Source organism: Heterodontus francisci, chromosome 2 (assembly GCF_036365525.1).
Source record: "Heterodontus francisci isolate sHetFra1 chromosome 2, sHetFra1.hap1, whole genome shotgun sequence".
Taxonomy (NCBI): domain Eukaryota; kingdom Metazoa; phylum Chordata; class Chondrichthyes; order Heterodontiformes; family Heterodontidae; genus Heterodontus; species Heterodontus francisci.
This window is the reverse complement of record NC_090372.1, coordinates 190,950,430-190,966,261: the sequence shown is the minus strand read 5'-3', so window position 1 is coordinate 190,966,261 and position 15,832 is coordinate 190,950,430. Positions and strand designations below refer to the sequence as shown.

The window sequence follows — 15,832 nt, the reverse complement described above, 5'->3', positions numbered from 1 at the left end:
TAGAACCCACCAGAAAAGCCCGATCTTGTCTGAATTGGAAGCCACCATTTCTGCTCGAGCACCTGTCGGCTGTGATTTTTTTTTTTTGAAGTCTGTCTGATTTGGAAGAAGTCACTGGGAAATTTCTGATCCCTGAAATTACCAGTCAAGGACCTCCAAAATCTTTTACCATGAACACTGGTGTCCGTGTATGGATACATTGCTGATCCCTAGAGGTGACATTTTGTAAAGAATTTTCTGCACCATGTGACCCCATAAGCAGGGAGTATGATCCGGAGGATCAGAACAGAACCCCATGACATCTCTTGAGGGGTGGGGGGCAATCTGTACAAAGTGTGCGCTTTCAGGCAGCCTGTCGGTAGTCGTTGTAAAACATGAATCACAGTAGCAAGGAGGTGACTGGAAGAAAGTGATCGTATGTGGATATTGTTATTGTAACATTTAGAAATATGAGACAATTTGGTAATGTGCTTCACACCAAGTATTTTATATGATTTAACTTCTTAAAAAAAAAACCCATTGTTGCAGTTGCATTGTTGCAGGAGATATCCCTTGAAATCTATTTAGAGCTGTGGAATTCTTTAAATTTCAAATTTATGTTTATGGAATAAAGATTATGGAATGATTGTTGTATCATGGACTTTTTTTCTAAATTCCGTGTTCCTGTCTGCTAATTCATAATCTTGTTGGAGCAATTTTTGAATTTCGCTGCTTGTAACTTTAGCCGGTAAACCAGAGTAATATTGAATAATACTAAGTCAATCTGATGAGTTTTGTTTCTGCATCTAAACTGACAGTTGAGAATACCCATTAGTGAATTCTGAAAGAGTACGGCTAGAGAAGTAAACTTGGCTATACATTGTTAGGGGGTTTAAAAGAAAAAGAAATGCAACTTTGATTACATATTGTAAAAATAAGTTGACAGCACAATTTATCTTGCTTCTCCCTTCTTGTCAGGACACGACCAAGAGTTAACTCATTGCTGTACTCACCCTACTCAGCGCCTTGTGGTAACATCATCACGTGACACCACCTTTCGTCTCTGGATTTTCGAGACCCTTCGATCCATTCGGTGAATGTCTTTCAGGGTCACACAGAGTGAGTATCTTGAAATTTTTAACCTTTGAAGGAATACTATTGTATTTCTCCTGCAAGCCTGAACGCAGTGTGAGATGTTTGTATTTGTTTTGTTTATCAGATTACCGTGCAAAAGTATGTCTTGAGATAGCTTGAACACATCTTTCGGAGCTGAGTAAATTACATGAAAGTTTTTTTTTTGCAAATTGTAACTTTTACCATGTAGTCATGGAATATGTTAATAAGTAACCTGCTAATCTGACAATATTCCATGACCTTCTCAACAACCATTTTCTAACCTTGCTCAGAATCCAAAATAATCTTGACCTTTGAAGACCTCGGTGCTTGGGGGCGTCATTCATCAACATCAACACTGATACTGCTATTTGATTATCGAAGTGCATGCATTATTTTGGGATAGGTACTATTAGGACATAGCCTTGACTGTGAGACCTTTTTGATTTTGTTTCATTTTGATGATTAATATTTGTGTCCATTTGTATAATTGGTGGCATTTGTTTTCCTTTGAGGGAGAGGTGTTAAAATCTGCAGTTGTGTCTCACGTTATTTCTAATACACTCCAAAATTCTTAAGGACAGTAAAAGTAAGGAAATTCTCATGTTTACAACTGTTACTCACTGGTTACAGCTGCTAAATGTCTCAATAGCATGGAAAAATTCATTCAAGGCATTTTATAAGTATATTTAAGGGCAAAAGGATAACCAGGGAAAGAGTAGGGCCCATTAGGGACCAGAGTGGCAGTCTGTGCGTGGAGCCGGAGGACATAGGTGAGGTTTTAAATGATTACTTTTCATCTGTGTTCACTCTGGAGAAGGACGATGTAGGTGTAGAGATCAGGGAGGGGGTTTGTGATATACTTGAACAAAATAGCGTTGAAAGGGAGGAAGTATTTGCTGTTTTAGCGGGCTTAAAAGTGGATAAATCCCCAGGCCCAGATGAGATGTATCCCAGGCTGTTATGTGAGGCAAGGGAGGAGATTGCAGGGGCTCTGACACAAATTTTCAAATCCGCTCTGGCCACAGGAGAGGTACCGGAGGACAGCTAATGTGGTACCATTATTCAAGAAGGGTGGCAGGGATAAACCAGGTAATTACAGGCCAGTGAGTCTAACCTCAGTGGTTGGGAAAATATTGGAAAAAATTCTGAGGGACAGGATTAATCTCCACTTGGAGAGGCAGCATGGTTTTGTCAGGGGAAGATCGTGTCTAACAAACTTGATTGAATTTTTCGAGGCGGTGACTAGATGTGTAGTTGAGGGTAAAGCAGTTAATATAGTCTACGTGGACTTCAGTAGGGCTTTTGATAATGGGAGATTGGTGAAGAAGTTAAGAGCCCATGGGATCCATGGCAATTTGACAAATTGGATCCAGAATTGGCTTAGTGGAAGGAGGCAGAGGGTGATGGTCGAGGGTTGTTTCTGCAAGTGGAAGCCTGTGACCAGTGGTGTACTGCAGGGATCGGTGCTGGGACCCTTGCTGTTTGTAGTGTACATTAATGATTAAGACGTGAATATAGGAGGTATGATCAGTAAATTTGCAGGTGACACGAAAATTGGTGGTGTCGTAAATAGTGAGGAGAAAAACCTTAGATTACAGGACGATATAGATGGGCTGGTAAGATGGGTGGAGCAGTGGTAAATAGAATTTAATCCTGAGAAGTGTGAGGTGATGCATTTGGGAGGACTAACAAGGCAAGGGAATATACAATGGATGGTAGGACCCTAGAAAATACAGAGGGTCAGAGGACCTTGGTGTACTTGTCCATAGATCACTGAAGGCAGCAGCACAGGTATATAAGGTGCGTAGGAAGACATATGGGATACTTGCTTTCATTAGCCGAGGCATAGAATATAAGAGCCAGGAGGTTATGATGGAGCTGTATAAAATGCTAGTTAGGCCACAGTTGGAGTACTGTGTACAGTTCTGGTTACCACACTATAGGAAGGATGTGATTGCACAGGAGAGGGTGCAGAGGATATTCACCAGGATGTTGCCTGGGCTGGAGCATTTCAGCTATGAAGAGAGGACTGGATAGACTAGAGTTGTTTTCCTTGGAGCAGAGAAGGCTGAGGGGGGACCTGATTGAGGTATACAAAATTATGAGGGGCATGATAGGATAGATAGGAAGAAACTTTTTCCCTTAGCAGAGGGGTCAATAACTGGGGGGCATAGATTTAAGGTAAGGGGCAGGAGGTTTAGAGGGGATTTGAGGAAAATTTTTCACCCAGAGGGTGGTTGGAATCTGGAACACACTAGAAACATAGAAAAATAGGAGCAGGAGATGGCCATTCGGCCCTTTGAGTCTGCACCACCATTCAATACGATCATGGCTGATCATCCAAACTCACTACCCTGTTTCTGCTTTCTCCCCGTATCCTTTGATACCTTTAGCCCTAAGAACTATATCTAACTTTTTCTTGAATATATTTAATGATTTGGCTTCAACTGCTTTTTGTGGTAGAGAATTCCACAGGTTCACCACTCTCTGGGTGAAAAAATCCCTCCTCATCTCAGTCCGAAATGGCTTACCCCTTATCCTTAGACTGTGACCCCTGGTCGCAGGCTTCCCCGCCTTCGGGAACATCCTGCATCTAGTCTGTCCAGGCCTGTTAGAATTCTCTTAAACTCTAGCGAATACAAGCCTAATTCTCCCAATCTCTCCTCATACGTCAGTCCTGCCATCCCAGGAATCAGTCTGGTGAACCTTCGCTGCACTCTCTCCATAGCAAGAACATCCTTCCTCAGATAAGGAGACCAAAACTGCACATAATACTGAAGAGGTGTAGGGGTGATAGAGGCAGGAACCCTCAACAGTTAATAAGTATTCAGATGTACACTTGAAACGCCATTGCATACAAGGCTACGGGCCTATTCTGGAAAATTGTATTTAGAATAGATAGGTGCTTGTTGGCCGGTACAGACACGATGGGCCAAAGGGCCTGTTTCTGTGCTGTATAACTCTATGACTCTAAATTCCATATATATGCAACATATGCTGGTTATGTTGGGCGGCGCAGTGGTTAGCACCGCAGTCTCATAGCTCCAGTGACCTGGGTTCGGTTCTGGGTACTGCCTGTGTGGAGTTTGCAAGTTCTCCCTGTGACCACGTGGGTTTCCGCCGGCTGCTCCGGTTTCCTCCCACAACCAAAGACTTGCAGGTTGATAGGTAAATTGGCCATTGTAAATTTCCCCTTGTGTAGGTAGGTGGTAGGAGAATTGAGGGAAGGTGGGGATGTGGTAGGGAATATGGGATTAATGTAGGATTAGTATAAATGGGTGGTTGATGGTTGGCACAGACTCTGTGGGCCGAAGGGCCTGTTTCAGTGCTGTATCTCTCTATGACTCTATGTTGTCTTGGACTACATGTTGTATATATTATCAGTTGATAGTCATAACTATATTTTTATTTCTGTCTGTTTCCTCCTTATATTTCATTATAGAAATTTTACTGAAAGCGATCTATTTTTCATTCCAGCACATTTATTTGAATGCTGAACTTTTATTTTGAATGGCACTAAGAGTTTCAAAAGCCAAAAAAGCCCTGCATTTTTCTGGCTATGTCTTTTCCTTTTGAACAATGCCTCTCTTAAAAGTGACTCATCTGTAGAAAGCTACTGCTCAGAATTCAGTAGTATGGTTGATAGGATTAAATTAATATAATTTTCGCTGAGTTACTTTTGGCAGCTTAGAAGAAATATCAGCATTTTATCATCTTGAAGATTTTAATAATGGCTGGTTGTATCCCTCAGGACTGATTTTGAACCAGAGTGGAAGATTGTGGAAAGGATGGCCTGGACCTCATTTAGTACTTCTAAATAAAAGTTGCTGTAATCCACCTTTTTTGAGGCAATGGGCATGAGCAAGACAGAAAGGGCCCCCACTCTATAGTCATTACATGCTATGGCATTAACATTGTAAGGTTCAAGATTAGGATTGAGAGTGATATAAGTAGAACAAAGACTGAGGTTATAGATTGGAAAAGAGCAAATTATGAGGAAATGAGGTTGGAGCTAAAGAAGTAAATTGGGAGAAAATTTTGAAAAGCAAAGAGACAGAGAAACAGTGGGAAATCTTTAATAGAGTTCAGGAGATAATGTATTCCCCTAAAAGCCATAACAAAGCAAGCTAATTGTATGGCACCATGGATGATTAACGAACTGAAGGGAAAATTGAATCGAAAGAAAAAGACATACAAGAACTAATGGATACTAACCTACATATGAACATACAAATTAGGAGCAGGAATAGGCCACTAGGCCCCTCGAGCCTGCTTCGCCATTCAGTAAGTTCATGGCTGAACTGATTGCTCCACATTTCCACCAATCCCTGATAACCTGTCACCCCCTTGCTTATCAAGAATCTATCTACCTCTGCCTTAAAAATATTCAAAGGCTCTGCTTCCACCCACTTTTTGAGGAAGAGAATTCCAAAGACTCACGGCCCTCTGAGAGAAAACATTTCTCCTCATCTCTGTCTTAAATGGGCGACCCCTTATTTTTAAACAGTGACCCCTAGTTCTTGATTCTTCCACAAGGGGAAACATCCATTCCACATCCACCCTGTCAAGACCGCTCAGGATCTTCTTTGTTTCAATCAAGTCGCCTCTTACTCTTCAAAATTCCAGTGGATACAAGACTAGCCTGTCCAATCTTTCCTCATAAGACAGCCCGCCCATTCCTGGTATTAGTCTAGTAAACCTTCTCTGTACTGCCTCCAACGCATTTGCATCCCTAAATAAGGAGACCAATACTGTACACAGTACTCCAGATGTGGTCTCACATGTGGCCCTGTATAGCTGAAGCATAACCTCCCTACTTTTGTATTCAATTCCCCTCGCGATGAACAATAACATTCTATTAGCTTTTCTAATTACGTGCTGTACCTGCATACTAACCTTTTGCGATTCATGCACTAGGACACCCAGATCCCTCTGCATTTCAGAGTTAAAGTCATAGAGAGATACAGCACTGAAACAGGCCCTTCGGCCCACCCAGTCTGTGCCAACCATCAACCACCCATTTATACTAATTCTACATTAATCCCATTTTCCCTACCACATACCCACCTTCTCTCAATTCTTCTACTACCTACCTACACTCGGGGCAATTTACAATGGCCAATTTGCCTATCAACCTGCAAGTCTTTGGTTGTGGGAGGAAACCGGAGAACCTGGCGGAAACCCACGGGGTCAAAGGGCGAACTTGCAAACTCCGCACAGGCAGTACCCAGAACCGAACCCAGGTCGCTGGAGCTGTGAGGCTGCAGTGCTAACCACAGTTCTGCAATCTCTCACCATTTAGATAATATGCTTTTTTATTCTTCCTGCCAAAGTGGACAATTTCACACTTTCCCACATGATACTCCATTTGCCAGGTTTTTCCCCACTCACTTAACCTATCCATATTCCTTTATAGTCCCCTTATGTCCTTTTCACAAGTTACTTTCCTACCTGTCTTTGTGTCATCAGTAAGTTTAGCAACTTTATCTTAGGTCACTTCATCCAATTCATTTATATAAATTGTAAAAAGTTGAGATTCCAGCAGAGATTCCTGTGGCACACCACTCGTTACATCTTGCCGACCAGAAAATGACTCATTTATGCCTACTCTCTGTTTCCTTTTAGCTAGCCAATCTTCTATCCATGTCAAAATGTTACCCCCTACACCATGAGCTTTTATTGTCTGCAATAACCTTTGATGTGGCACCTTATCAAATGCCTTCTGGAAATGTAAGTACAATACATCCACCAGTTTCCCTTTATCCACAGCACATGTAACTCCCTCAAAGAACTCTAGTAAATTGGTTAAACATGATTTTCCTTTAACAAAACCACGTTGTCTCTGCCTGATAACCTTGAATTTTTCTAAACGCTCTGCTATAATGTCTTTAATAATAGTTTCTAATATTTTCCCTAAGGCAGATGTTAAGCCAACTGGCCTGTAGTTTCCTGCTTTCTGTCTCCCTCTCTTTTTGAATAAATGAGTCACATTTGCTAGTTTCCAATCTATTGGAACCTTCCCCAAATCTTGGGAATTTTGGAGAATTAATACTAAATTAAAACGCACAGTGGCGCAGTGGTTAGCACCGCAGCCTCACAGATCCAGCGACCCGGGTTCAATTCTGGGTACTGCCTGTGTGGAGTTTGCAAGTTCTCCCTGTGTCTGCGTGGGTTTCCTCCGGGTGCTCCGGTTTCCTCCCACATGCCAAATGACTTGCTGGTTGATAGGTTAATTGGCCATTATAAATTGCCCCTAGTATAGGTAGTGGTAGGGAAATATAGAGACAGGTGGGGATGTGGTAGGAATGTGGAATTAGTGTAGGATTAGTATAAATGGGTGGTTGATGGTCGGCGCAGACTCGGTGGGCCGAAGGGCCTGTTTCAGTGCTGTATAACTAAACTAAACTATCTCATTAGCCACTTCTTTTAACAACCTTGGATGAAGTCCATCAGGACCTGGGGAGTTATCAGTCAGCAGCTCCAACAATTTGTTCAGTACCAGTTCCTTGGTGATTGTAATTTTCTTGACTTCCTCCCTCCCTTCCATTTCCTGACTTACAGCTAATACTGGGATGTTACTTGTATCCTCAATAGTGAAGACCAATGCAAAATACTTGTTGAATTCATCTGCCATCTCCTTATTATCCATTATTAATTTCCCCAGACTCACTTTCTATAGGACCAATGCTCACTTTGTTAACTCTTTTTAAAATATCTATAGAAACTCTTACTATATATCTTTATATTTCTAGCTAGCTTTCTCTTGTACTCTAATTTTACCACCTTTATCAGTCTTTTAGTCATTCTTTGCTGTTTGTTGTATTCTGTGTAAGCTTCTGACCTGCCACCCATCTTTGTGCAATTATATGCTTTTTCTTTAAGTTTGATATTATCTTTAACTCTTAAAGTTACTGACGGAAAGGAGGACAAAAGGGAACATAAGAAACTTAGGAGACAAGTTTAAATAAAACCACCAGGAAGGCAAAGACAAATTACAAAATCAAATTATCAAGGAATATAAAAAGAAATAATAAATTGTTCTATAGATGCATAAGTAACAAAAGGAAAATCAAAAGAGGAATAGCGCCACTAATGAATGAGCAAGATAAACTCAAGCAGAGAAACAGCAGAAATGTTGAATAATTACTTCACCTCAGTTTTTATTAAAGATAACAGACTAGTTACTTCACTAAAGATGAGCTTAAAAAAGGATATTAATACAGTTGGGTTAGAAAGGGAGAAAATAATTGGCAAAATTGAAAAGATGATAAAAGTCTAGGACCAGATGTATGCAGCCATGCATACTGAAGGAAACGCGAGAGACACTAGTTTATGTATCCAGTTCCATAAAAGAGGAATAGTGCCAGAGGACTAGTGAACAACTTGTGTTCCTATATACAAAAAGGGAGGTAGAAAAAAATCTGAGAACTGTAGACCAGTCAGCTTAATGTCAGTGATTTAAAAAGATATTAGAATAAGGATCATCTAGAGGCAAAAATGTAACAAAACATAGTCAGCACAGATTCCAAAAGGCTAAGTCATGGTTAACTAACCTGATAGAATTCTTTGAATAGAGTAGTACAGAATGATGCAGTAGATATCTCATCCTTGGATTTTCAAAGGCCTTCAATAAGGTACCACACGGTAAGCTCATGAAAAAGGTTAGGGCTTGTGGAGTCAGGGGGCAAATAGCGGAACAGATAGCAAATTGAACAATAGAAAGCAGAGAGTAGGGCTAAATGGTAGATATTCAGATTGGAGGAAGGTAAAAAGTGTTCACAGGGATCAGTGCTGGAACCACTGTTGTTCATAATTTACATTAATGATTTAGACTGAGGAACAGTTAACTCTATCAAAATTTGCACATGATACCAAACTGGGGGATGCTTAGCTAACATTGAGGAAAATGCAACATAATACAAGAGGACATTAGAAAACTTGCAGACTGGACAGTTCATGGGCAAATTAACTTTAACGTAGATGAATGTGAGACAATTCACTTTGATAGGAAAAATAGAAACATCACTTACACCTGAGAAAGTAAGAAACTGAATGAGTTAGAAGACCAAAGGGATTTAGGGATATAGGCGAGCAAATCAGTAAAAGTAACATTATTGGTCAGTAAAGCAATTAAACATGCTAACAAAGCACTGAGATTTATAACTAGGGTATAGATTTCAAAACTTGTGAACCAGATTAAACTTGTATAGGACTTTGGTCATGCTGTATTTCAGTACTGTGCACAGTTCTGGTTTCCCTACTATAAGATTTAGAGGTGATTTTATAGAGGTCTTTAGAATTATGAATGGGTTGGACAGGGTAGATGTGGAGAGAATGGCCTACTCCCAAAAAATGAGTGGATTGGGGTCATGTCTGAGTTAAAAATGCAGAAAATCTGAAACAGGAACTCGGCATGCCTCAAACCAGTCCACATCTGGTTTTAAATCCACTCGTGAGAAGTGGGTAGGTCATTTAAATATTATAATAAGGCTGCATGCCTTCATTTTAGCCATTCTATTTTTAACTCATTTTGGACGGGTTTCCCAAGCCCCAGGAAGTTCGGCTGGTGAAAGGAGGAAGGAAGGGCTGAATCAATAAGTACTATAGTAATATATTATTACTACAGTAATAAAAACAGAAAGTGCTGGAAAAACTCAGCAGGCCTGGCAACATCTGTGGAGAGAGAAGCAGAGTTAACGCTTCAGGTCAGTGACCCTTCAGAACTGGCAGATATAAGAAATGTAAAAGATTTTAAGCAAGTAAAGTGGGGGTAGGGCAAGAGCTAACAAAAGAGAAGGTATTGATAGGACAAGGTCACAGAATAGCTGACCAGTAGGTCATGGAACAAAGGCAAACAATATGTTAATGGTGTGCTGAAAGACAAAGCATTAGTACAGATAGGGTGTTAATGGACTTAACACTGAACAGCCACAAGCACAAACATGAAATCAAAAAACAGTAGGTAGGCACAGTAGAAACAAACTGAACAAACTAAAATAAAATGAACACAAAAAAAGACAAAAAAACATAACTAAAGATAAAAGTAAAATGGGGGGCCCGTCATGCTCTGAAATGATTGAACTCAGTGTTCAGTCCGGCAGGCTGTAGCGTGCCTAATCGCTAACTCACTTCCTTCAAGTAAAAGGTGTTGCTATGGGTTCCCGCATGTGCCCTAGTTATGCCTGTGTTTTTGTGGGATATGTCAAACATTCCTTGCTCCAGTCCTACTCGGGCCCCCTTCCCCAACTCTTTTTCCAGTACGTTGATGACTGTATTGGTTCCGTTTCCTGCTCCCGCCCCGAACTGGAAAACTTTTTATCAACTTAGCTTCTAATTTCCACCCTTCTCTCACCTTTACATGGTCCATCTCCGACACTTGCCTTCCCTTCCTCGACTTCTCTGTCTCCATCTCTGGGGATAGGCTGTCCACTAATATTCATTATAAGCCTACCGACTCCCACAGCTACCTCGACTACACTTCTTCGCACCCTGCCTCCTGTAAGGACTCCATTCCATTCTCCCAGTTTCTCCATCTCCGACGCATCTGCTCTGATGATGCTACCTTCCATGACAGTGCTTCTGATATGTCTTCCTTTTTCCTCAACTGAGGATTCCCCCCGTCTGTGGTTGACAGGGCCCTCAACCATGTCCGGTCCATTTCCCGCACTTCTACCCTCACCCCTTCCCCTCCCTTCCTTGAACCGCGACAGGGTTCTACTTGTCCTCACTTTCCACCCCATCAGCCTCCATATCCAAAGGATCATCCTCAGTCATTTGTGGCACCTCCAACATGATGCCACTACCAAAGGCATCTTCCCCTTCCTTCCCCTGTCAGCATTCCGAAGGGATCGTTCCCTCTGCGACACCATGGTCCACTCCTCCATTACCCCACCACCTCGTCCCCTTTCCACGGCACCTTCCCCTGCAAGCGCAGGAGGTGTAATACCTGCCCATCTATCTCCTCTATCCTCACTATCTATGGCCCCAAACACTCCCTTCAGGCGAAGCAGTGATTTACTTGCACTTCTTTCAATGTAGTATACTGTATTCGCTGCTCACAAAGTGGTCTTCTCTACATTGGGGAGGCCAAACACAGACTGGGTGACCGCCTTGCGGAACACCTCCGCTCAGTAAGAAATCATGACCCCGAGCTTCCGGTTGCTGGCCATTTCAACACACCCCCCCTGCTCTCATGCTCACATCTCTTTCCTGGGCTTGCTGCAGTGTTCCAGTGAACATCAGCGCAAGCTCGAGGAACAGCATCTCATTTACCGATTAGGCACGCTACAGCCTGCCGGACTGAACATTGAGTTCAATCATTTCAGAGCATGACGGGCCCCCCATTTTACTTTTATTTTTAGTTATGTTTTCTTTTCTTTTTTTGTATTTATTTTATTTTAGTTTGTTCAGTTTGTTTCTACTGTGCCTACCCACTGTTTTTTGTTTTCATTTTTGTGCTTGTGGCTGTTCAGTGTTAAGTCCATTAACACCCTATCTGTACTAATGCTTTGTCTTTCAGCACACCATTAACGTATTGTTTGCCTTTGTTCCATGACCTTCTGGTCAGCTATTCTGTGACCTTGTCCTATTAATACCTTCTCTTTTGTTATCTCTTGCCCCACCCCCACTTTACGTGCTTAAAATCTTTTACATTTCTTATATCTGCTAGTTCTGAAGGGTCACTGACCTGAAAGATTGACTCTGCTTCTCTCTCCACAGATGCTGCCAGACCTGCTGAGTTTTTCCAGCACTTTCTGTTTCTATTTCAGATTTCCAGCATTCGCAGTATTTTGCTTTTATTTTAGTACCCTTACAGTTGTGTTTGTGGGCCGGGAGGAACAGATTGCTTCTTTCAGACGGAACAAGCCACTCGGTAAAACCCATCCCTCCCACACTGCAATTGGTCTGCATGCTGGCCGCCATCGGAATGGATCCTTCCTCCCCCACCCCAGCCCCCGACCATCATTGGATCCATTCCCCCGAAAACAGTGTCTCTCACTCCCCCAGTACGCCTATCTGCTCTTGTCGGCTTCGGCATTGTGAAACTGGCCTCCAGTCTGTTAATCAGGCTGCCTATAGGCAGGAAACTGACAGAAAAAAATAATTTAAAGGAGCCCTTCAGTTAATAACTGTAGGGCTTTCGGGAAACTCGTTCTTCTGGGTCTTCCGACCTCTCAACAGAACCCCTGAATGGAACTCGTCTCCAGGTTAAAATCTAGGCCAATGTTTCCACTTGTGGGAGAATCAAAGATACAGGTTATTTATTAATCAATCCAATAGGGAAATAAGGAATTTTTCTTTTACTCAAAGTGGTTCAAAAGTGGAACTCTCTACCACAGGAACTGGTTAAGGCAAATAGTTCAGGTGTTTCAAGAGGAAGCTAGACAAGTATATGATGGCAAAGGGAATAGGAATATCTGCTGAATGGCTGCGATGAGGCAGATGGAATGGGAGATGGCTTGTGTGGAGTATAAACTCCAGCACAGACTAGGTTGGAATGGCTTGTTTCTGAGCTGTATTTTGTATGTAATTCGATGTGAGCTCTAAACAAGGAAAAGTCTCAGTTTGAATCCCTGCTGTCTGCTCTTAGCCTATCTCATCAAGGACGTGGTTCACCTAAAAGTCACTGAAAAGACACACTTGACAGTTACTGGAGTTGAGCTGTCTGAGGGGCAATGCCCCACCATTGCTGAGGAGAAGAGGGGCAAAGGGGAAACAAGTCCCTGGGAAACTGAAAGATTCATCAGTTAGGAACCTTTTACAACTTAATTTATTCATAATTTTTTAATGTTTTGATTGATGAATCGGATTTTCTTTTGTTATTCTTCCGGAAGGCAATGGTGGGGCACTTTTCTTAGAAAGTGCTTGAGATAATTGCAATAACTTGCTCAGATGAAAGATAGACTTAGTTACTTCGTGTGTGGCATGCAATCCTTTGAAGTGTCTTTTCAGGTAGAGTTTTGTTGTATAATTCAAAGTCTTTTTTTCATGGCAATTTGGAGATAATATAAATACTGATATGTATTTTGGTTCCGCATTGCAAAAGCTGTTCTATATGGATAAAAGCAAAACACTGTTGATGCTGGAAATATGAAATAAAACAGAACTTGCTGGAAATACTCGACAGCATCTGTGGAGAGAGAAACAGAGTTAACATTCCATGTCATTCTGATGAAAGGTCGCAGACCTGAAACGTTAACTCTGTTTTTCTCTCCATCGATGCTGCCAGACCTGCTGACTAGTTCCAGTATTTTCTGTTTTTATTTCCGTTCTATATGGATTTGGCTGCATAGACAGGCTATGAAACATTGTTGGTGTTAGTGGAATGTATTTATGTTTATAAGTTCTGATTATCTCCTCATTCTCTCGGTCCTACTGCACAATCCCAAAACATTTCAAACAATAGGCTTGTCGAAAGACGATAGAGCTGTCTGAATTTTTAGTAAAACATGGAGGACCTTTTAATATTTTCAATCTTTTTAAAATGAGTTGAGATTTTATAGGTAACCAACTGTAAAAATATCATCTACTTGGGCCTATAATGGTTTAAATTTTGAAACTGTAATCTCTGTGATTAAATAGCATTGGAGAAGGACTAAGTGTATCCAAGAGAAAAGCAAGTACATTGTTAAAAATGCTCATTATAGTATTTGTATTTAATAATGACCCAATGCATGGAAAAATGGAAAATTGGTTAATCACTCAACTGGAATAACTTAAATTTAAAACCAAGATGTGTTGTTGAAGGTGTAGTTTAAAGGATTGGAAGAAGGACATAGACAGTCTTCCTCACATGTAACTGACATGTTATATCAGTTCCCAAAAGAAGCAGGCAATTCTTTTGGCATTCCATAATATACTTAATTTTTAAAAAAATTGTGGTTCTATCAAGCTTTGCTTTTTAATTGTCTCTGGGATTCTTTTACAGATGTCTGGTTGCACAGATTCAATCCAGTAGATGGAGCTCATAAGCTAGATTTTTCTTTGCCACAAAAATGCTTAAGCATACTTTTACAAATTTTTTTTCCATTCTCCTGTTAACAGTACGTTTGTAGGTTTAATTTCTTTAAAATGAAATGGGGATAATTTGATTCGGCTTATTCCAACATTCAGAATTTGTCATATAAATATATTGGAAGAAATAACTTAAACTTATCATAGAATCATACAGACCAGAAAGAAGCCATTAATGCCCATCATGTCTTTTGGAACAATTATCCAATTAGTCCCAATCCCTTGCTCTTTGCCTGGAGCCCTGCAAATTTCTCCTTTTCAAGTATGTAACCAGTTCTCTTTTGGAAGTTACTCTTGAATCTGCTTCCATCACCCTTTAAGGTAATGCATTCCCAATTGTAACAATTCACTGCTTTAAAAAGTCTCCTCACTTCTTGCCTGGATTTTATATAGAGCATATTACAAACTTAGGACGCCCCAAAACACCTTTACAGACAATGAAGTACATTTTGAAATGAAGTCACTGTTATAATGTTTAATGTCTCATCTGAAAGATGGCCTCTCCAACATTGCAGCATTTCCTCAGTTTTCCATTGAACTGTCACCTTAGATTATGTACTCAAGTCTCTGGAGTTCGGCTTTGACATTCTGCTATCAATGAGCTAAGACTGACCCAGTTGAGCAAACTAACCAAAATTGTGGTTCTCCAAGTAATCTTAATTAAAATAAAAAGATTTTTGTAAGCCAGCATCATTTCTACTTCTCCCTCTCTTGCATAAAAGAGTACAGTGCCATGTCAAACACCCAACTGAAGTTAGCCCAGTTGGTTTTCTGGAACTGAATTCAATTTAGTGGTGCTTCGGTACATTTAGATGGTGTTTTTTTTTGAACCAGCTCTGTTTGCTGCTAACATGCTTGTCTTCATCAAAATAGCTGGTGGATATACTGCTGCATGGATTCCAAACACAGTACTCAAGAGTACAGTTTCATTGGATTATATGAGCTATCTTGGCCTATAGTGAAGCTAGATTTTGTGCAGAGGCTTCTCGATATGGAACAACAGAAAACTGAATCAATTTTCACTTGTGACGGAGATCTGATAAATCTCAACTAACAAGAATTGTGATGCAGTAACCTCAGCTTGCCATTGTTTTGAATTAGTTTTACTTCAGTGCATTGTTTTCTGTAAAATGGTTGTAAAATATCAATTTTGCTTGCTAAATCTGCACAAAATAATAAGTCAATAATGCAGTGTTGGGTAGCAACTAAAGCTTAGATTTATTCCATTCCACCAAAGAACTGTACCAAGAAATGGATCCATAACAAAGATATGATTCAAAATAGGATAAACTAACTAGTCTTTGGTGGTGATGCTTAGTGGAGTTCCATAAGGATTGTTGTGGGTCTCCTGTTTTTCAGACTATTGGTAGACAATACAGTGTATGTCTTACTGTGATCATAGAATTATGAAATTATGGTATAAACGGCCATTTGTTGTATTATATCTATGCTGATATCAGCTCTTCAACTGGACCTGTCTACTATAGTTCCATTACCCTGTCCTTGCCTTGTATTTGAATTATTTTTGAACATTTTAATCATGTTACAGTCAGTAGCCACCCTGTTGTAAAGCATTCCAGGTTGCATTAATGCTCTGCATAGCGAAAACAATTCTAACTAATCCTGCAAACCAGTCCCCTCACTTAAAAAATTAACAAATAAATTCAAATCCTTTGCTGCCTTTTTTTACTCTGCGACTGAAATTTTTAGTATGCAAAATAAG

The 15,832-nt window shown here is 40.6% G+C and overlaps 1 protein-coding gene and 1 long non-coding RNA gene across 2 annotated transcripts in view; one reads left to right on the top strand and one right to left on the bottom strand.

Moving 5' to 3' along the window:
• wdr37 (WD repeat domain 37) overlaps window positions 1–15,832 on the top strand; it is a 152,768-nt gene that overhangs the window by 97,918 nt on the left and 39,018 nt on the right. Inside the window, 2 exon segments of the mRNA XM_068014911.1 lie at window positions 958–1,044; window positions 1,047–1,098. Coding sequence (XP_067871012.1) covers window positions 958–1,044; window positions 1,047–1,098 — 139 coding nt within the window.
• LOC137349396 (uncharacterized) overlaps window positions 1–15,832 on the bottom strand; it is a 44,942-nt gene that overhangs the window by 27,806 nt on the left and 1,304 nt on the right. The window lies entirely within an intron of this gene.